Source organism: Trichechus manatus, unplaced genomic scaffold (genome assembly GCF_000243295.1).
Source record: "Trichechus manatus latirostris isolate Lorelei unplaced genomic scaffold, TriManLat1.0 scaffold00084, whole genome shotgun sequence".
Lineage (NCBI taxonomy): Eukaryota > Metazoa > Chordata > Mammalia > Sirenia > Trichechidae > Trichechus > Trichechus manatus.
This window is the reverse complement of record NW_004444020.1, coordinates 649,599-673,398: the sequence shown is the minus strand read 5'-3', so window position 1 is coordinate 673,398 and position 23,800 is coordinate 649,599. Positions and strand designations below refer to the sequence as shown.

The following is a 23,800-nucleotide window of genomic DNA, read 5'->3' as shown; positions in this document are numbered from 1 at the left end:
GCATGAATCTCTCCCTGCCCTCTGTTCTCTGTCAGTTTTCTCACTCCATTTGGTGCTTGGCTGAGTTCTTTATCTCTTCGTTTGATGTTTTAGGGTTTCAGGATTGTTGTATTCTCTGTTCGGCTTAGTTTTTCAGATCTTTGCTGTGGAGGGACAGCGTGGTGCTTCTGCCTAGACCACCATTTTGCCAGAACTCTCATTGCCCAGTTTTTGCAAGCGTATGAAGTGACTGAGAATCCATGGCTTGGGTCAGGCGCACCATCCCTGCTAGTATTTGAAATACCAGTGGCATAGCTTCCAGCATCACGGCAACACGCAAGCCACCACAGTATGACCAACTGACAGACGAGTGTTGGCCAACCCAGTTAGGCAGCACTTAAATGTCAGGCACCAGGGCCACCCCATATGTCAATTGGACATGCTACCCCCTAAACATCAGAGCTGATGTTAGACTCTAATCTTCTGACAAAGCAATGCCAACTGCTGTCAAAACTGCAAAGTAACTGAGCTATAAACAGTGTGTCCCAGCAGAGTCCCAGCCCCTATATATCATAGCTTGGAGGCTAGATGCCACCACCTCCTATCCACTTTGAGAACCAAGGTTCCATTCCCTAGCACAGTGGTTCCAAACCTGCTTCACATCAGAATCATGTGAGGAACAGACACCAATGCCCAAGTCCACACCAAACCAATTAATCAGAACTTCTGAGCATAGGGCCCAGGCTTCAGCACTTTTTAAGCACTCCAAGTCATTCTAATGCATAGAGAATTAAAATTACTGTTCTAGCAAAATAAAACTATACCAGCAATATGGATCAGGGTTGACAAATCACTAACCTGAGTCTGAGTACCTAAGTTTAATACAGCCCCTGCCACTTGTGGGTTACAATCTTTTTTAGTCCAAGTTTCTCATCTGGTAAAATAGAATCTTAACCTAAGGACTGTAGTAAGGATTAACTAACTATACGTATTAAATCAAAGCCCTGTGTAAACCACAAAACCTTCAAATATTAACTGTCATCATCACATGTTGAAGCCCAGGTTCATGATCTCCACCCCCCTCCCCCCACTCTAAACTGCTCCATAGTACCAAGCACATCACTTGACAGATGGCAGGCACTAAGCAGATGTTTATAGAACAATTTCAGTGTTTTCTATAAAGGAGTAAAGAGTCACCCAGTGCTTTATGATTAATAATAATCACTGTTAACTGTTGCTTGTATTTAAGTATGCTACAGGTATTGTTTTATTTAATTCTCACAGAACTCAGATTCACATACAGAAAAAAAACAATCTTTGATGGTTACAAGGGAGGGGAGTGGTGAAGAAGGGAAATCACTAAACAGGAGATAAGTGGTAACTTTGGTGAAGGGAAAGACAGTACGCATTATAGGGGAAGTCAGCACAATGTGATCAAGGCAAAGTCATAGAAACTTCGTAGACACATCCAAACACCCTGAGGGACCGAGTTACTGGGCTAAAAGCTGGGGACCATGGTCACAGGGGACATCTAGGTCAACTGGCATAACATTCAGATAGTTCATAAAAGAAAATCTTCTACATATGACGTTGGTGAGTAGTGTCTGGGGTCTTAAAAGCTTGTGAGCAGCCATCTAAAAATACATCTATTGGTCCCATCCCATCAGGAGCAAAGAAGAATGAAGAAAACCAAAGACATATGGGAAATGTTAGTCCAAAGGACTAATGGACCACAAGTACCACAGCCTCCACCAGCCTGAGCCCAGAAGGACTAGATGGTGCCCGGCTACCACCACCGACTGCTCTGACAGAAATCACAATAGAGGCTCCTGGACAGAGCGGGAGAAAAATGTAGAACGAAATTCAAATTCACCAAAAAAAAAAAAAGACCAGACTTACTGGTCTGACAGACTGGAGGAACCCCCCAAACTATGGTCCCCTGACACCCTGCTAACTCAGAACCAAAGCCACTCCTGAAGTCCACCTTTCAGCCAAAGATTAGACGGGCCTATAACACAAACAACAGCACACATGAGGAACGTGCTTCTTAGTTCAATCAAGTCTATAAGACCAAACAGGCAACACCTGCCCAAAAGCAAGGACAAGAAGGCAGGAAGGGACAGGAAACCTGAAGGAATGGACACAGGGAACGCAGGGTGGAAAGGGAATGCGGGAGAGTGCTGACACACTGCAGGAATTGCAACCAATGTCACAAAACAATTTGTGCATAAATTTCTGAATGAGAAACTAATTAATGCTGTAAACTTTTATCTAAAACACAATAAAATTTTTTTTAAAGATTTACACAATAAAAATTATAGAAATTCAAACCTAACAGTAAACCAAACAAATGGAAAATTTAAGTTAAAAAAAATTCTTTTAAGTATTTCCTTTCTTCATAAACAACTTCACGAAAGTAAACAACTATAGTAACAAAAATTCATGTAAATTATACAGCAGACGAGGAAATAAAAATATCTCACCTGAGAAATATACTTCCTCCACAGTGGCTCATCTTCACTGATATCAAACTCATTCCAGCCATGGAAGGCTCGCCTATGACTAACTTCACATTTGTTTAGGCCATTCTGAAGATCAGCCTATCAGATTTCACATGTAACAGTTATTGAAAATGTAAGCACAGAACAAAAGAAGAAAAACACATAAGAGAACATACTATATGATTGCATCTATAGGAAATTCTACAATAGTCAAAACTAATATGGGGTGACAGAATAACTACAAAGGACACAGGAGAGGTTTTAGGAGTGATGGAAATGTTCTATACACTAACTGTGATGGTGGTTACTCAGGTATATACATTTGTCAAACTGCAAACTGTACACTTAAAAAATGGGTGCATTTTATTGTATGTAAATTATGCCTCAATAAAGTTTTTTTTTTTTTTTTTAATGTAAGCACAAGGTAGAGTTTAACAAACGAACAAAAACTTATGTTTTTCTTTGGGGAAAGAGGAATAACACAAACTAGCCACAAGATTTACAGTAAGCTAAACACTGGTACGTTATAACTGGCTTTTTTTGTTGTCGTTGTTTTATTGTTCTCTAAAATCAGTTTCTCCAAAAGAACATTCAGTGGGTCATAACTGCCTTCCTTGCTCTCTGACTTACCAAAACCCTGCAGTGGGTATTACTTTTGCTCTTAGATTGTACAATTTTTCAGGCAAAAAAATGTGTGCTTCCTAAATTACTTAAAATGATGAAGTTATTATTATTAAGATCAATTGGTTCTTGGGATATTTATGTTCTATGAATATCACCTACATCCTTCACTCACTGTCTCTCATGACTTATATATATCACTTAAGAATGAAAATTCTTGCATCCCCAAAATAATTAGTTTCCCTGGTCAAAAGCTAAATATCCAATGTCTTTAATGCCATTGTTAAAATGTGTGAATGTCTGATGGAAGAATAAAAAAATATTTTCTTCATGTTTCATTAGACTATGCTTTTTAAAACTAGGAAGAGATTAAATTACATAATCAACTGAAGTTTATTTGCAGTTCTGTACTTATACTTACCTTTCACTTCATCGTAGAAAGCATTTATAAAAGAAGATCAACTCCACTTATATTACTAATCAAAGTGATTTTTTTCCCCTAATCCAGCTAATCCTGAAACAGTACTAGCAGTTCCTGGCAATGTTAAAGATCTAGAGCTGTAGTATCCAATTTGGTAGCCACTAGCTACGTGCAACTATGTAAAATTAAATGAATTAAAATAAAATCAGTTCCTCCATCACACTAGTCACACTTCAAGTGCTCAATCGCCTTATACTGCTAGTGGCTACTGTATCGGACAACACTGAACAGAACATTTCTATCACTGTACATAGTTCTATTGGATAGCAATGATCTACAGAATCTAAGTGATGATTTTACTATTGGTTAGTTACCTTCCCACCAAGCACTTACTTGAAGAATGCTTGTAACTTCACTGACTGGTAATTCACTTGCTTTTTTTGATGTCAATACAGGAATCATTGTCTCATTTTCACCATTAGGTAGTTTTTGAAAACGTGCAACCTAGGAAATAAAATCAAAGGAAAACTATTTTAACATACCAAGCAACTCTAATGCAATCTAGAATAACAAATAAAAATCCAAAAGTTCACAGCAACTTACTTTCCAGTTAAAAAAGCAAGTATTTTCAGACTAATAATGAGTATCTACTCCTAAGAAGATAATCTTACACTAACCGTGTGCTACTTTTCCAGAAAGAACACTTTTAAAAATAAATCAGCTCTAACACCAGTGCCAGCTAGGACACAAAATAATTTTCATATTAAATAAAAAATATTCATTTCTACACCAATGTAAGAGTACAAAAGTACAACAGATGTCCTGTCTAGCAGATCCTGATGATTACATGCAGTCATAATCCTCTAAACTCATTATGTTTAACACAAGGGAAAAGCAACAGCTAAGCTTTCTCCATTTTAACTATTCCTCTTGGTCAGTTCATTTCTTATTTATCCAAAAAGGATACCTGGCTATTTTACCAAAGCACCACAACAGCAAGTCAGACTTTAAAGGGTTATCCTAGGGGAAGAAGGAGAAGCAAAAGAGATCAGACAAGCAGAGGATGCAAAGCTTAGTGAATGGGCTGTGAACAAGCAGGGTAATCCAGAGACAGCGATAACCATAGTACCTACTCTGATGGAGCTTCATAAGCAAATACTGACACAAAAGTGCTTAACAGAAATTCTAGAAATAAATCCCCAATCCAGATTCCTCTTGGGTCCTAAACTGAGGTTCTTGATAGATGAAAAGCTCTGTGAGCAAACAGGAGAAAGGGTGGAAAAAACTACCCACCATTAACACTACAGGAGCCCAAGTGTCGCAAGTAGTTTGTTATCCGCTGCTAACCTAAAGACTGACAGTTCAAACCCACTCCACAGTTCTGCAGAAGAAAAGGCCTGGTGATCTGCTTTCATAAAGATTACAGCCAAGAAAACCCTATGGAGCAGTTCTACTCTGTCACATGGCATTGCCATGAGTCGGGGGCCGACTCAAGGGCTGTTAACAAAAACAACTGACATTTTAGAAAAGAAAATACCTTAGTAGCCACACAGCCACTGATTAAAATAATACTAAAACTAAAGTGATCATCTTATTGCCAAGATACAAGTCTGTAAGCTTTCAAGCACAGTGTTTTCAACTTTGGATGATCAGTAATTTTTTAGGATAAAATTTCCCTGGAATATGTTTTAAGGCAATACTTCTTTAAGAAAATGAAACGGATCGAAGAATAATAATTTAAGATTCTATTACTATTAGAGTGTCATTATAGAGGCCTGTATGCACAGTCTTTGCACTTACTCCGCAAAATGGTAAACAGCTGAGTAAAAAGTATTCTCTCAAGTGTGACTGACCTTCTGAAACTACCAAATATACATTTTCTAACCTCGTTTGTTAAAAAGGCACTGTTAAATATTTAAGTACTTTAAAGCAAAGAGCAACAGTAGTTTTCTACTTTAAATGAAGTAGTATTGGTGACTAAATAGTCTCAGAAAATTGGAACCAGACTACCTTTCTTTCATGAAAAACAGGAAGTCTTAAAACTATTTCACAGTGCAATATTTTTACATAATTAAGAAATTAAAAACTTTAGGGAAAAAACTGGAAATTTCATAAAAGTCATACACATATTTTAGAGTTACTGAATGTCCTTATTTCAAATCTATAGAAGAAATTACCAACAGTTGCCATCAAGTCAACCCTGACTCATGGTGACCACACGTGTGTCAGGGTAGAACTGTGCTCCATTAGGAAAACCCTATAAAACTAACTAGGACAGGGGAAAGATGTGATTGAACCAACTTTAAGTTTTGGAGAAAATTCCCAAAAAAATGTCTTGAGTCCTATAAAACAATGTCTTGAATCCTATAAAACAATGAGAACTAAACCAGTTGGCATGGGTTTTATTATATCTTGTGAGATTATAAAGCAAAATTAAGAAGGATCAAGAAAAAAATTCTGCCTGTACTGCCATTCATTATTATATCAATAATCCTGAACACAAATATGTTTTACGCTGCCTGCAATGACAATTAGATTAATAAAATATCCTATTTCTATGATTCCTGAACCTCAGTTTCTTCATACATAAAATGGGGATACTAATGCCTAAATCACAAAGTGATTGTGAGGAGCAATTCCATTAATACAGCTTGATTCACTAATAATAAGCACTCAAATAAACGTAGCTCAAATAGGAGCTCAAAAAGGCAATCAGATGATAAGCTATCAAACTAATAGCTATATTTCCCCAAAAACAAGTTAATAAACGTATGTACACATTCAAAAGTGCAATTAGCTCAATTAACTCAATACAGAACTACTAAATGAGAATAAAGTTACAGATTTACAATAATTTTTCTACTAAAATACACTTTTCTATGATTATAAATACAGTGAAACCTTGCTACCTCTAGTACAAAGAACAAGAGCCTTACTCACAAAAAGTTTTTAACTGTAATCCTTTAGTACTTGGTAAACAGATACGGTCTATCTTGGAACACGAGGAGCCCTGGTGGAGCAATGGTTAAGTGCTGGGCTGCTAATGGAAAGTCGGTGATTCGAACCCGCTAGCCACTCCGCGAGAGAAAAGTCCTGGTGATCTGCTCCCGAAAAAGGTTACAGTCTAGAAAACCTTATGGGGGCAGTTCTACTCTTCCTATATGGTCACTATCAGTCAGAATCAACAGCACACAATAACAACAATCTTGGAACACACTTTACATGAAAACCCATAGGAAGGTTCCGTGGGCCCAAAGGAGCTGAAAATCTCAAGAAGAAAATGAGACTATTTTGGTTAATGAAGAATAAGACACAAAAAGGACATTACTTTCTAAATACATGAAGGGCTTCCACAGAAGCAGAGCAACACCAAAACCAAAGGGTGGGGTTGTTCAGAGCAGACCAGCTTCCGGAGGTAGAATAAAGAGTGCTGGACGTGTTCTGGAAGGGGCTAGATGGCCATCTGATAAGGACTGATTCCACTGAAGGGACTTCTACAACAGAAGCAAGCTACAGCATCAAAAATTACTGGCCAAAAGCAGAGACTGCATCTACATTTGTGTTTCCTGGATTCTATGTCAATAAAATTACATAAATTATTGAAATATTAATCCTATTTTCTTTTAAAGCGAACGTTAACAGAATTTGCCAGCTCAGATGGGTCATTACATAGTTATATGGCTTGTACAGTATTTTAATCTGTTCATTCATTTACCCTTTCAACAAACACTGCATTTATTGAGAATGTGACCCTGTGCTGGGCCCTTGGGATTTAACAGTGAGCAAAAACAGCTAGGGGAACAAACGTATCAAAAAACCCACAAATAAAGGAAAATGGCAACTGATCACTATGAAGGAGAGGTCCATGGGGCTAGAAGAGCTTATAATCAGGGGATTTGACTAGTCAGGAAAGGAAGGTTTTGGTGAGGAAGTGATGCCTCTAGAAGTAAAAAAATAAGTTACCTAGGGGAGGAAGGGAAGAACAGAGGGAAATGAATATTGGGTAAAGTCCCCACGAAGGGGAAAGTGTGACTAGAATAAAGTGTTAAAAGAAGACCAGCAGTTGTTCTTATTCATTCAGTCTTTTGACACACAGTCAATGCTTATTACATGCCACTGTTCTTGGTTCTGGGGACACAGCAGTGACCAACACATGTAAGATTCTGCCCTCCTGGATCCATATAATATATTCTATAATTATATAATAAATGTTTTATAAAATAATTAAGAAAAGAGAGATAAGTAGGAGAGGAATTGATTCATTTTACATAGGAGGTCAGGGAGGGCCTCTCCAGTAAGGGACATTTGGGCACAGAGACCTGAAAGAATGAGGAAGTAGCTATTAAACATCTAGGTAGAAATGTCCCGGAGGTAGGTGGGTATGTGTACACAGAAAGGTCCAGGTTGGAGACACAAGCATGGTAAGTTATTAGCATATAAATGTATTACATTTGAGAATAAACATGCTCACCATGGAATAGTGCTCACTAGTATAGAAAAAAAAGGTCTGGGGACTGATGCCAGGGCATTCCCTCAACACAGAGAGATCAGAGATGAATGTTAACCAAGAAAGGAGATCATGAGGAGTCGCAGTGAGATAAAAGGAGAACCAAAAGAGAATCCAAGTGAAATAAGTACTTCAAGAAGGGTGTAAACAGCTGGGCCAAATGTTATTGAAAAGTCAACTAAGATGAGAAGAACTGACCACTGGGCTTGGCAACTTGGAACTGAATGAAGAGAAGTTTCAGTCTCCAGTGATGAGGATCAAAAAACTGACAGAAATGGGCTCGAGAGAGAAGAGCAGGAGAGAAATTGGAGCTAGCCAGTACAGATAATTCCTCCTGCTATAAAAGAGAAATGGGTGATAAACAGAATGCAAAGTGGGATCAGGAGTTTTATGTTTTAAGATGAAAGAAATAATAGCATGTATATCAACAACACAGTGGTTAAAAGCATGGCAGCTAACCAAAAGGCAGGCAATTTGAATCCACCAGCTGCTCCTTGGAAACCCTATGGGGTAGTTCTACTCTGTCCTATAGGGTCACTATGAGTCAGAGTTGACTTGACTGCAATGGGTTTTTGTTTGTTTTCTGTTGATAGAATGATCTGACACACACACACACACAGACACACACAAATCACCTGAACATGTAGAAGAGACATGGGACAATTGCTAAAGTAATATCCTTGACTAGATGAGAGGGGATAGAATCCAGCATATTAGCAGAGGGGCTGGCTTTAGTTAGGTAAGGAAACAGACAGCTCATTCACAGTAACAGGTGGGAAGGCAGAGTAACATGGGTAGGATGCAGGCATGCAGTAGCTGTGATGAGGGGAGCACATGTAAATATTCTTCTGAGAAGTGTCTGGATTACAGAAATCAAGACGGAATATGAGGCAAAAATAAAGTTAAAGAAGAAGATAGAGATCCTGCAGGGCCCTGTGGGTCATGTCATGGAATTTTTATCTTGATCCCAGGAGCAAATGGAAGGCCCTGAAAAAAATAAAAAGTGACTCAGACAAATTGGAAAACAAAGGGGGGTGGGGAGTAACAGTGGTGAGAGTACATCAGTTTGGACACTATTATACAGAGGCCTAAACAAGAGATAAATGTAGCTTAGACCAAGGTAGTGGGGGTGTGGGAACAGAAAAATAGAGGTAAAAATGACAGAACGTGATGATGAACTAGATATATATATCAAGGATAACACTAGATTTCTGGCTTGTCTTACGTGCTACATAGTGATGCTATTCACCATGGTTAAAAATATTGGAAGTCTTCTCAACAAATGGTGCTGGGACAGCCGGAAACACACATACAAAAGAATAAAGTTGTACCCTTCCCTCACTGTTTACAAAATTTAACTCAAAATGGATCAAAGACCTGAATTTAAGACTTCAAACTATAAAACTCTTAGAAGAAAACATAGGCGTAAATCTTAACAATGGTGTCTTAGGTGTCACACCAAAAGCACAAGCCACAAAAGAAAGCAGATTGGACATCATCAAAATAAAAACTTTTGTGCTGCAAAAGGCACCATCGAGAAAGTGAAAACACAACTCACAAAATGGGAGAAAATATTTGAGAATCATACATCTGATAAGGGACTTATATCTAGAATATATAAAGAACTCTTATACAATCCAAAAATAAAGACAAACAGCCCATTTAAAAATGGGCAAAAGATCTGAATATGTATTTCCCTGAAGAAGATATACAAATGGCTGAAAAGCAACTGAAAAGATGCTCAACATTATTAGCCATTAGGAAAATGAAAATCAAAACCACAATGAGATACCACTTCACATCTGCTACGATGGCTATAATTAGAAAGACAGTAACAACTGTTAGAAAGGATGTAGAGGATAGGGTTGCATGGCCAATTCTTTTAATTGCTGTCAATAAGTTGTACACCTGTAAAAAGTCTGCCTGGCAAAAGCTGTGTGACAGACATATTTACAACAATAGAAAAAAAAAAAAAAGAAAGAGAAAGTAGTTGCTGAGGCTGCCTATGTACAACTAAACACCTCATGGGATTTGGTTCCTTGGTTTGAAGGCTTAGCGTCCTAGTTTCATGGAATATCCTAGTTAAATGGCCTAATAATCTGCTCAGTGCTTCTGTTCTACCTCCTCGTTCTTTGCATAGTTATCTGGGGTGTTAAAACCTTGCAAAGGGCCATCCAAGCCACAATTGGTGTCTATTTGCCTGGAGCAACAGAGGAAGAAGGAGAGTCAGGAATAAACCTAAAAACCAAACCCACTGCCATGGAGTGGATTCTGACTCACAGCAACCCTACAGGACAGGGTAGAACTGCTCCATAGGGTTTCCAAGGCTGTAATTTTTATGGAAGCAGACTGCACATCTTTTTCCCGGGGAGCCACTGGTGGACTCAAACTGCTGCCCTTTCAGTTAGCAGCCAAGCACTTCTAACCACTGCACCACCAGAGCTCCTTTGAGTCAGGAACAGGAAGAGGAAATGGATTGTGTGGCTAACTGCCTCCCTGAACAACTGCCTCCTTTGCCCTGAGACTAGAACTGGGTGGTGCTTGGTTACCATTACTGAACGGTTTGAAGAAAGAGTCTATAGAAGAATCCTGATCAAAAGTGAGGAAATGCAGAACAGAATTTCAAATTCTCATGGACTTTAGACTTTCTGGAGTCATGGAGGGTGGATGAACCCCTGAAACTTTTGCCCTGAGGTAATCTTGAAACCTTAAACCTTAGGAACAGTGAGTTTATGTTAATGGGGAAGGAATAACTCAGAAAAGGAGGGTGAGAATGGTTGCACAACTCAAAGAACATAATCGATGTCACTGAATCGTACATGTAGAAATTGCTAAACTGGTTTATGTTTTGCTGTATATTCTCAACAAAATAAATAAACTAAAACAAAAAAAAAAGATGTAGAAAAACTGGAACCCTCATACACAGCATAATAATAATAATAATACATAATAGCTGCCAAACTGTTTTTCATAAAGGCTGCTCCATTTTACAATCCCACCAGCTGTGTACAAGGGTTCCAGTTTTTTCTCTGGTTAAGTCAGGAGAATTTTTCAGCTTAAAACAATTATTGAGTGATTTACTACAGCTTTGACTTCGACAATTATAAAATACAAGTATGATCAAATAAGTTTAGTTAAAGGTAAACCATAATAAGAGGAGATGCTATGTCTTTCGCAAATTACTGTAAAAGCCCATTGTCTATGGTCTCAGCTTTCAAACACTAAGTATTACTTGCTCATCACCTATCTGCACTGAAAAATATTTTGTGCTTAAAACATATCTTATTCTCCTCATAGTCGCTTTGCATTTGTTTCAAATAATGGCATTTATTAGATCTACACCTTACATTCTATTTAACTCATTCAACCAACAAACATATACAGCATAACAGACTGCACACACAATCCCATAGTCCATAGTTTATACCCTGCAGAGGTGAATAATTCAGTTGGAGAGCTAAATAATGCCAAAGCACATACACACGTGTGTGCACACGCACGAGAGATGCCATGAGGAAGTAAAATTACTGCAACGGCAAGTAAGTCTGTGAATTCAGAGGAAGGGAAGATTGTTATAACCTTACGGTAATTTCAGAAAACATTCCTGAGCTAAACCTTGAAGAATGGATGGCAGGGAATGGCTAGAATATGCCAAGGCAGTGTTCCAAACAAGAGACAAACACTAACAAAAGGTGCAGCAATGAAAATCTACATTAATTTGTATATGGTCAATCTGGCTAGAAGGAAGTAACTGTTTTATTCAGCACCTCTGCTTCTACTAAATGACCCAGCTACACCCAGGCAAACTATAGGTTTTTAACTGGATGCATAAAAACTGCAAGAACTTTCAGATCTGTAGGATGTACAAATCATCCAGTTAAATATGGGTCCTGTATGTATCAGGCACCATCACAGGCCTACTGAACCCAATTTGCATTCTACCAAGATTTCCAGGTGACTCACTCTTATTTTTGAGTCTGAGAACCACTGCTATACATCAGCTTCCAATCCTGACATAAATCAGAATTAGATAGGGGTCTTTTTTTTGTTTTAATCCAGGTGTTCATACACCATCCTCAGAGAGCATAATCATTAGGTCTGGAGTGGAGCTAAAACATTTGTTTTTTAAAGCTCCCCAGGGAGAGTCTAGTGTGCAGCCAGAGTTGATAACCACTGGCCTAGAGAAGGGGGCTGAAAGTCGTGATTAAATTCAAACACTAGAATATTTTACTTTCAAAATGAAAATGTCTTCTAAAATGAGGTACCACCGTAGGTTTTTAAAATATTCTTGCGGGGGGAACTACTCTTTAATAAATTCTGTCACTTCTTTCAGCACATGTACAGAAATCTGATTTTAAAAAGCAAGTTGGCAAAGGTGGCCCAAATCACCCAATACAAGTCAAACCATGGGGGAAAAATGAAAAATGCTTCATCTCTGCAAAGTTCAGGGCTATTACACTATTACATAAGGGTTATTAAAAGTTTTTTTTCCCAAGTCAAATCTTGACAACAAAATAGTTTTCCAAGTTTCATTTGCAAGTAATTAGAAACAAATCTAATACCCAAGAAAATCAAGAACGCTAAGCATTTAACTCATGAGAAGCAGGCACCTCTCCACAGCTGTTAAACAGCTATGATATGGGAACGCAGGGTTATCCAGCTAGTGCAAACTCTGTGTCAAACCATGCAATACATTTTACAAACGTAAGGAAAGTATATACAGGCAGAAGAAAGGAACAAAGAGCAACAACAACAACAACAACAAAGGTAATGAAACAGCAGCTCCAACAAGACAATACTGATAACAGCAGTTCCAAATCAAGAACAGCAGGTTCACTGTGATTTATAGAAATCAAGCAGATCCGCTCAATTTAAGAAGCAATTGCTTTGTTGATTAAAGCCAAAAGTGAGTAACATGAAATAACTCTTAGATACAGCAGTAATTACTGAAACAGAAGCTTACATGCATAATACCCAGTCCAGGTAGAATTTCCACTTTTGGCACCTATCTGCAAGTCACATTTGTAGTAAAGCCCATGACACTATCGTCAGAAGCAAATATTGGCAGCAAAGATGTCCAGGTGACTCCAAGTTTCTTTAATTCATTTTCTGGTTGAAAACAAAGCAGCCAGTATTTTCCTGCAAGTCCACTTATATTAATGCTATATCACGCTCAGCTGGGGGAGGGAGCTGTTTTAGTGCACTATCAAACCAAGTTTCCATGACTCAGCAAGTCCACAGAGCATCCCTTCAGAGGTGGGAAGAAAGGACAATGTCCCAGCCTCACCACAACTTCAAACACAACAGCTTTGCTTTTATATACTGTATATTTAGGATTCTGCAAAAAAGCAAAAAAAAAAAAAAAAAAAACTAGTATTTAAACAAAGGGTTTTACAGCTTTTATAAAGGGGAAAAAAATGAAACTCTCTAGTACAGTGGTTCTCAAACTTTAGTGAACCTCAAAACCTCCCGGGTCCCACCCTCTGAGTTTCTCAATCAGCAAGTCTGTGTGGGTCCCAGAATCTGCTTTTCTAACGAGTTCTCAGGTGATGCTGACACTGCTTGTCCAGGGTCCACACTTTCAGTGAGTCAAGGTCAGACTTCTAACTTTGGAAACGCTTATAATCTGGGAAAACCAATTTATATTCACCAATTTACAATCCAAATTCTACGCTCTGCCAGCTGTGTGACCTGGAACAAGTTACTTAACTTATCTGAGTCTTTTTGGCTCAACAGAATACCGGGTAATACCTATTTTGGGTTCAACAAGAATCACAATAAACAGCATTTTAAGTGCTGCACAGTGCCTAGCATATGGTAGGTACTCAAATACTGGCCCTCTTTCCCTAAGGTCAGGCCTCTCTTCGGAGGTCCCTCTAGGTAGGCAATCACTTCCAAAAGGTCACAATATTGAAAAGTCTATGGAGCACAGCTCTACCCTGCACACAAGGGGTCGCTATGAGTCAGAATCAACTCAAGGACAACTGCTTTGGTTTTCTTTTGGTTTGTGCTCTAATGTAACACTAATCATATAATATTTATGCATTTACCTCACCCACACACTAAACTGATCTTGACAAGGGTTGTTGCTGCTAGGTGCCGTCAAGTCAGTTCCAACTCACAGTGACACCATGTGCAACAGAACAAACTGCTGCCGGGTCCTGTGCCACCCTCACAATCATTGCTATGTTTGAGCCCACTGTTGCAGCCACTGTGAAAATCCATCTCGTTGAGAGTCTTCCTCTCCTCCACTGACCCTGTATCAAGCACGATGTCCTTCTCCAGGGTCTGGTCCCTCCTGATAACAAGTCCAAAGTACGTGAAATGAACTCTCGCCATACTTGCTTCTAAGCAGCATTCTGTTGTACTTCTTCCAAGATAGATTTGTTCACTCTTTTAGCAGTCCATATTCAATATTCTTCACCAAGACCATAATTCAAATGCATCAATTAATCTTTGGTCTTCCTTATTCATTATCCAGCTTTCACATGCATCTATCAGATGACTGAAAATACCATGCCTGGGTGAGGCGCACCTTAGTCCTCAAAGTGACATCTTTGCTTTTTAACACTTTAAACAGGGTTTTTGCAGCAGATCTGCCCAATGCAATACGTCATTTGATTCTTGACAATGCTTCTATGGGCGTTGATCCAAGTAAAATGAAATCCTTAACAACTTCAATCTGTTCTCCATTTATCAAGATGTTGTTATTGGTCCAGTTGTGAGGATTTCGGTTTTCTTTATGCTGAGGTATAATCCATACTGAAGGCTACGGTCTTTTATCTTCATCAATAAGTGCTTCAAGTCCTCTTAACTTTCAGCAAACAAGGCTGTGTAATCTGCATATCGCAGGTTGTTAATGAATCTTCCTCTAATCCTGATGCCTTGTTTTTCATATAGTCCAGTTTCTCAGGGTATTTACTCAACATACAGATTGAATAAGCATGGCAAAAGGATACAACTCTGACGCACACCCTTCCTGATTTTAAACCATGCAGTATCCCCTTCTTCTTCCTCTTGGTCTTTTTGTAAAGGTTCCACATAAGCACAATGTGTTGCTGTTGTTGTTCTGTGCCGTTGAGTTAATTTCGACTCATAGCAACTCTATAGGACAGAGTGGAACTGCCCCATAGGGTTTCCAAGGAGCGGCTGCTGTATTCGAACTGCCGACTTTTTGGTTGGCAGCCTGAGCTCTTAATCACTCCGCCACCACCGCTCTGGAATTCCCATCCTTTGCAATGTTATCCATAATTTGTTATGATCCACACGGTGAAATGCCTTTGCACAGTCAATAAAACACAGGTAAACATCTTTCTGGTATTCTCTGCTTTCAAGCCAAGATCCATCTGACATCAGCAATGATATCCCTTGTTCCACATCCTCTTCTGAATCCAGCCTGAATTTCTGGCAGCTCCCTGTCAATGTACTGCTGCAACAGCTTTTGAATGATCTTCAGTAAAATTTTACTTGTGTGTGATACTAATGATATTGTTTGATAATTCCCACATTCCACTGGATCACTTTTCTTTGGAATGGGCACAAATTTGGATCTCTTCCAGTCGGGTAGCCAGGCAGCTGTCTTCCAAATTTCTTGGCATAGACAAATGAACACTTTAGCGTTGCATCCATTTGCTGAAACATCTCAACTGGTATTCCATTAATTCCTGGAGCCTTGTTTTTTGCCAATGCCTTCAGTACAGCTTGGAATTCTTCCTTCAGTACCACCAGTTCTTGATCATATGCTACCTTCTGAAATGGCTGAACGTCAGCCAGTTCTTTTCCATACAGTGACTCTGTACTTCTTCCATCTTTTGATGCCTCCTCCATCATTCAATTCTTTGTCCACAGAATCCTTCAATATTGCAACTCAAGGCTTGAGTTTTTCCTTCAGTTCTCTCAGTTTTGAGAAATGTCAAGCGTGTTCTTCCCTTCTGGTTTTCGAACTCCAGGTCTTTGCACATTATAATACTTTACTTTGTCTTCTCCAGCCGCCCTTTGAAATCTTCTTTTCAGCTCTTTTATGTCATCATTTCTTCTTTTCACTTTAGCTACTCTGTATGTTCAAGAGCAAGTTTCTTGAATGTTCAAGTCTCTTTTTTTCCCAAGAAAAAAAGGATTTAATTCAGGGAATTGAATGCTTATAAAACCAATGGCAGGGCTAAGGAAATAAAGGTCAGGAAAAGCTATGACTAGTTTTTAAGAAATCAGTAAGTTGCAAGAATTGTGGAAACTATAGGAAATTACCATTAATGGTCTCAGCTGCCTATAACACTGAAATGGATGATTTACACGAGAATGCCTAGATGCTGCTGAGAAACCTCACATCAATTGTCTGGCAAAGCCCACATACCTTTCTGTTCCTATAATGGCTTCTGCTTCTCTTCTTCCTTCCAATTTTGCAAGGGGTTTCTCATTGGTGGACTCTATCCTGAAAGCCTGCTGGCAAGGACTTCTAGGAAATGTAGCTTCTAGGCTTCTTCAAGTCTCTTCTGACATCCACTTTGGTCTTTTCTTTCTTTCCTGTCTTTCTAATGACCTTTTTGCTTTCTTTATGTATGATTACTAGATGTCATCCCACAACTCATCTGGTCTGACATTAGTGTTCAGTGCGTCAAATCTATTCTTGAGATGGTCTCCAGATGCCAGCAGGATATACTCAAGGTCATACTTTGGCTCTCGTGCACTTGTTTTAATTTTCTTCAACTTCAACATGAACTTGCATATGAGCAATTAATGGTCTGTTCTGCAGTTAGCCCCTTGTCTTGTTCTAATACTGATGATACTCCATTGTCTCTTTCCACAGATGTAGTTGATTTGATTTCTATGCATTCCATCCAGTGAGGTTCATGTGTACAGTCGTCATTTATGTTGTTGAAGAAAAGGTATTTCCGATGAATAGGTCGTGGGTCTTGCAAAATTCTATCACGTAATCTCTAGCTTTGTTTCTATCACCAAGGCTGTATTTTCCAACTACTGTGCTCCTTCTTTGTTTCCAACTTTCGCATTCCAATCACCAGTAATTATCAATGCATCTTGACTGCATGTTTGATCAATTTCAGACTGCAAAAGTTGGTTAAAAAATCTTCAGTTTTCTCATCTTTAGCATTAGTGGTTAATGTGTAAATTTGAATAATAGTCATATTAACTGGTCTTCCTTGTAGGTGTATGGATATTATCCTATCACCGGCAGTGTTGTAATTTAGATCTTGAAATGTTCTTTTTGATGATGAACACGAATCCATTCCTCTTCAATTTGTCCTTCCTGGCACAGTAGACAATTATGACTGTCTGATTCCAAATGGCCAATACCAGTCCATTTTAGCTTACTAATGCCTAGGATAGCAATCTTTAAGTGTTCATTTCACTTTTTTCCTTGATTCATATTTCATACATCCCGTGTTCCGATTACTAATGGATGTTTACAGCTGTTTCTTCTCATTTTGAGTCGTGTCACATCAACAAATGAAGGTCTGAAAGCTTTACTCCATCCGCATCATTAAGGTCAACTCTACTTTGAGGAGGTAGCTCTTCCCCAGTCGTGTTTTGAGTGCCTTCCAACCTGAGGGGCTCATCATCCAGCAGTATATCAGACAATGTCCCCCTGCTATCCTTAATGTTTTCCTTGGCCAATTTATTTTGGAAGTAGATTCTTCCTGGTCTGTCCTGCTCTGGAAGCTCTGCTGAAACCTGTCCACCATAGGTGACCCTGGTGGTATTTGAAATACTGATGACATAGCTTCCAGCATTAAGAGTAACACGCAAGCCACCACATTACGACAAACTGACAGACAAGTGTATGGACAAGTTTTTGTCATCTTGGTATCCTCTGCAAAGTGCTTAAAAAATATCCAGCATCGAAAGTATTGTAAAATTAAAAAGAGTAGTATTAGGATTTTCTATCTTAACACCCAATTACGTAGCAAAAAATAGTGTTGTTATCCTGAGGCATACCTGTGCCTCTTAAATGATTTTTCATTTAAAGTACAAAAAGAGAGCAGAGATCAAAAAAAGAATTTTTTGATCATCTATGAACTAATCTTCTATAAGGACCTGGCAAGACCATGCATTTCACTTGTGAAAGAGCTGAGATTAAGATTTCCAATTGCCATTGTATTTTTTTGGCAGATGTACCAGCCATGAAAAAGGAAAAGCAAATCTGTCCCTCATTAAGCTCTTAAAGACCAAACTGATGCCATGGGTTAAAAAAGAAGCTGGCGAGTGTCTCCAAGTGGGCAGTTCTCACCAGCTCAGGATCACTGATCCTGATAGGATGAAGAAACCCTGGCATAGGAAGGTAAAGACTCTGTTAACAGGATTTCATGAAATACTGCATTAGCTGAGGTACAAGCTTAACGGCACTTTAAACATAAAGAGCCCAAGTTGAAGTAACATGTCCAAGACCACATAAATAACTAAGTATTCAGAAACATCTATAAATGCCTCCCATATATGAAAGGTGCTAGTTTTTCCATCAACTACATCTGCTGAAGTCACGAACACAAAAACTCATTATCTAAAGGGCAAGATGAAATGTAGTGATTCGCAAGCTTTAGTGGGCTTCAGAATCAGCTGAGAGTGGAAGTGGATGCCTACTAATGATACAGTTATTCTTGCCAGAAAAGTTATAGAGCCGAATTTGATCAAGCCCCTACACCAGTGGTTAATCAGGTCTAGAGCAATAGTTCTCAACCCTGGCTGCACATTAAAATCACCCAGGGAGCTGTTAAAAATTCCTACAGCCAGAACTCCTGCCCAACTAAATCAGAATCCCTGGGTATGGTGAGTAGGCTCCAGTGATAGGTCTTTTTTAAAATCTCCTGAAGTGAGATAATGTACAGTCAGGGCTGAGAACCACTGTTCCGGACTTACCCATCAGTTTATAGAAAATACAGGGGATAGGGAAACATATTAAAAGTACTTCACGGGATGTGTTCAGCAAAATACAAACTGTGGGAAAGTCTACAGGACAAACAACTTGATTTTTTCAACAAATAAACTGCAAGAAAAAACATTAGGGGGAGTTTTTTCAGGTTAAGAGATATTTCATATTTAAGGGACATGTTATGAAACTAAAAGGGCAGCTTCTGTCCAGAGGTTAGATGAGAAGGCACACAGGGTTACGAGCTGGTTGAAGGGACATGGGAAATCAGCGGTGGAAAGGAGGAGTGTGCTGTCACAGTACAAGGAGAGCAATTAGGGTCACATAACAACTTAAGTATAAATTTTTGTATAAGAAAGTAACTTGATATGTAAACTTTCACTTAAACCACACAATAAACAAAAGTCACTTTCTCCAAAAAAAGAGATCTTAGCTGATTAGTGTGTGAAGCGTCTTACAATCCTGATTTGAACAAATAAACTGTTTTAAAAAAAACAATCGAGGGGGATGGGGCCAAGATAGCAGAGTAGTCAGATGCTTCCGGTGGACCCTCTTAAAACAAAGACCCAAAAACACAAGTGAATCGATTATATATGGCAATCTGAGAGGCCTGAACATCAAAGGTAGAGTTGAGGAACGGGATTGAGTGGCAGGGGGAGGGAGAGATGGTTCAGAAGCAGCCAGGAGTTGCCAGACCTGACCTGGCGAGAGCCTGAGCCCTTCAGCCCGGATCAGCTCAGGGGAGAGTGGTGAGGCAGGCCAAGCAGCGGTGCTCAGGAGGCGTTTACCACACTGGGAGAGACCCAGCGGCAGAGAGGCTACACAACCACCCAGAACCAGTGAGAAGCAGCCCCAGATCGGTGAAAGATAAGTACTTGCGTACGGCCTACCACGTGGATCAAAAACAGCCCCCTTAGGGAAAAACCTCTCTCCCATTAACCTCCTCGCTCCCAACTCTGCAGTGGGGCACAGACCGGCTTCAGCAATTGCCAAGTCCCCTGAGCCGGAAGTAGGATCTGTCATACGCCCAGACCAATTCTCCCTGCCTTGGAGAGTGAACAGATTAACAAACGGGAAAAAATAAACTGCCGGCTCACCTAAGCCAGGAACCCATGGTACACACAGCTCCTTTGCCTAGGCACAGGCATAAGGGATCCACAGACTTTGAGTGACTTTCCCCCCGCACAGACTGGTGCGGGCCCATTTGAGCAACATAGGCCCTCATTACTGCAGTACAACAGGGTATGTATCTGAAGTCTAACTTCAACTCTTTCAGCTATGAAGTGGTAGGTTCTTGACATTTGACACTCCTCTGCGCATTAAGCAGGGTCTTCACCTACCCACACCAGCGGCCTGAGGACTGGTGGCTCCACCCACACCACCTAGCCACCTGTGATAAGGGCCCATGAATAAGAGGTGCCCCCCAGTCCTTACAGCCATCAGCTCCAAGTGCTGATATTCTGGCTGCAAAACCCACCCACCTACGCGCTCTAGGGAACAGGGACACGCCTTCCTCCTGGACACTCAGGGGCAGCTGTCAGCCCCCTGCCTTGCTCAGAGTGTGTCCCCCTGCTGCAGCAAGATGCCTGTGCCTACACCAATCACTCATGCTTGTCTAGGACTGTAAGTGAGAGCCTACACCACATACGTGGTGGCTATCTATGTGGGCACCTGAGCTGAATCCATACAGGAAGAGTGGGTGGACTCCTGAGCTCACATACCTAAACACCTGGTGACAGGACATTAGAACTACAAAAGTGCCAATAATCACACTAGCTCATACGAGCAGCCTATTTGCTCATATCAAAACAAAACAAGAAGCTAAGACAAAGTAATAAAACATAAAATAAATAAATATAATAATTTCTTGATGGCTCAGAGACAACACCCAATACCAAATCACATAAAGAGGCAATTCATGATAGCTTCAGCAAGCTCCCAAAATAAAGACTCTAGAAATTTTCCAGAGAAGAAAACTTTCTTGGAATTATGGGCGGCAGAATAGAAAAGATTAATATACAGAACTCTTCAAAAAATTAGGAAGGAAATTAATCAAAACGCAGAACACAGAATAGAGGAAATTAAAAAGATTAGAGAAGAGCATAATGACAAATTTAACATGTTCAAAGAATCCATAGAGAGACAGCAATCAGAAATCCAGAAGATTAACAATAAAATTTCAGAATTACACAACTCAACAGAAAGTCACAGGAGCAGAATTCAGGCAATGGAAGTCAGAATTAGTGAGAATGAAGATAAAGCACTTGACACCAACTTATTTGACAAAAATCAGATAAAAGGATTTTAAAAAATGAAGAAACCCTAAGAATTACGTGGGACTCTATCAAGAAGAATAACCTACAAGTGACTGGAGTACCAGAACACGAGGGGATAACAAAAATACAGAGAGAACTGCTGAAGATTTGCTGACAGAAAACTTCCCTGATATCGTGAAAGATGAGAAGATATCTATCCAAGATGCTCACCGAACCCCACATAAGGTAGATCCCAAAGGAAAGTCACCAAGACATATTATAATCAAACTTGCTAAAACCAAAGATAAAGAGAGAATTTTAAGAGCGGCTAGGGATAAACGATAAGTCATCTACAAAGGAGAGTCAATAAGAATAAGCTCGGACTACTCGGCAGAAACCATGCAGGGAAGAAGGCAATGGGATGACATATACAAAGACTTGAAGGAAAGAAAACTGCCAGCCAAGAATTATATATCCAGCAAAACTGTCTCTGAAACGTGATGGAAAAATTAGGGCACTTCCAGATAAACAGAAGTTTAGGGAATTTGCAAATACCAAATCAAAATTACAAGAAATACTAAAGGGAGTCCTCCGGTTAGAAAATCAGTAACATCAGATAACAACCCAAGACTAGAACACAGGACAGGGCAACCAGATATCAACCCAGATAGGGAAGTCACAAAAATAAATCAAAGCTAAAACTCTGAAAACAGGGAAACAGATGTCAATATGTAAAAGATGACAATATCAAAACAAAAAAGAGGGACCAACAAATGTAGACATAGACTTTGCATATGGAGAGGAAGTCAAGGCAATATAAAGAAATAAAGGACCGGTATAAACTTAGAAAAACAGGGGTAAATATTAAGGTAACCACAAAGGAAAATAAGAATCCTACAAGTCAATATAAAAAACTAGAAAAATATAAAGACTCAGCAAACAGCAAATCAACAACAATGAAAAAGATATAAAGAAAAACAACACAGCACAGAAAATTAAGTGGAAGAAACTGCGAACAACACAAACACAAAAGACATCAAAATGAGAGCACTAAACTCATACCTATCAATAATTACGCTGAATGTAAATAGACTAAATGCACCAATAAAGAGACGGAGAGTGGCAGACTGGATAAAAAGACATGATACATCTATATGCTGCCTTAAAGACACAAACTAAAACTCAAATGATGAAAAAAATATATCAAGCAAACAACACTCAAAAAAGAGAAGGAGTGGCAATATTAATCTCTGACAAAACAGACTTTCAAGTAAAATCCACCACAAAGGATAAAAAAGGACAGTATATAATGATTAAAAAGTCAATACACCAGGAGGACCTAACTATAATAAATACTCACGCACACAACGACAGGGCTCCAAAATACATAAAACAAACTCTAACAGCACTGAAAAGAGAGACAGACAGCTCCACAATAGTAGTAGGAGACTTCAACACACCACTTTCGGTGAAGGAAAGAACATCCAGAAAGAAGCCAACAAAGACACGGAAGAGCTAAATGCTACAATCAACCAACATGATCTTATAGACATATACCCAACACTCCACCCAAAAGCAGCCAAGTACACTTTCTTTTCCAGTGCACGTGGAACACTCTCCAAAACAGACCACAAATTAGGCCATAAATCAAACCTTACCAAAATGCAAAGCATCGAAATATTACAAAGCATCTTTTGTGACCATAAAGCCATAAAAGCAGAAATCAATAACAGAAAAAGCAAGGGAAAAAAAAAAACAAACACATGGAAACTGAACAACACCTTGCTCAAAAACTACTGGGTTACAGAAGAAATTAAGAATGTAATAAATTCATAGAATCAAATGAGAATGAAAACACATCCTACCAGAACCTCTGGGACACAGCAAAAGCAGTGCCCAGAGGTCAGTTTATAGCAATAAATGCACACATCCAAAAACAAGAAAGGGCCATAATCAAAACATTAACCCTACAACTCGAACAAGCAGAAAGAGAGCAGCAAAAGAAGCCCTCAGGCGCCAGAAGAAAGGAAATAATAAGAATTAGACCAGAATTAAATGAAATAGAGAACAGAAAAATAATTGAAAGAGTTAACAAGACCAAAAGCTGGTTCTTTGAAAACATCAACAAAATTAATAAACCACTGGCCAAATTGACAAAAGAAAAACAGGAGAGGAAACAACTCATGTAAGAAATGAGATCGGTGATATCACAACAAACCCAACAGAAATTAGAAGAATCATAACAGAATACAATGAAAAATCATACTCTAACAAATTTGAAAACCTAAAGGAAAGGCAAAAATTTCTAGAAACTCACTACCTACCTAAACTAACACAAACAGAGGTAGAACAAAGTAAATCCATAACAAAAGAAGAGATTGAAAAGATAATTAAAAAACTGCCACCACCACCCCGCCCCCAAAAAAAAGCCCTGGCCCAGATGGCTTCACTGGAGAATTCTACCAAACTTTCAGAGGAGAGTTAACACCACCACTACTAAAGGTATTTCAGAGCACAGAAAAGGATGGAATACTCCCACACTCGTTCTATGAAGCCAGCATAATGCTGATACCAAAACCAGGTAAAGACACCATAAAAAAAGAAAATTACAGACCAACATCCCTCATGAACATTGAC

The 23,800-nt window shown here is 39.1% G+C and overlaps 1 protein-coding gene across 9 annotated transcripts in view; it reads right to left on the bottom strand.

The window, feature by feature from the left end:
- ATP2C1 (ATPase secretory pathway Ca2+ transporting 1) overlaps positions 1–23,800 on the bottom strand; it is a 187,601-nt gene that overhangs the window by 83,027 nt on the left and 80,774 nt on the right. For all 9 annotated transcript variants that reach the window (XR_002824858.1, XM_023735944.1, XM_012556983.2 and 6 more), the window contains 2 exons: positions 3,916–4,026; positions 2,463–2,579 (listed from right to left, as the gene is read on the bottom strand). Coding sequence is in view for 8 of the 9 variants with exons in the window: in XM_012556983.2 (XP_012412437.1) it covers positions 2,463–2,579; positions 3,916–4,026 (228 nt within the window). In the remaining variant the exon portion in view is untranslated. The remainder of the gene's footprint in view (positions 1–2,462; positions 2,580–3,915; positions 4,027–23,800) is intronic.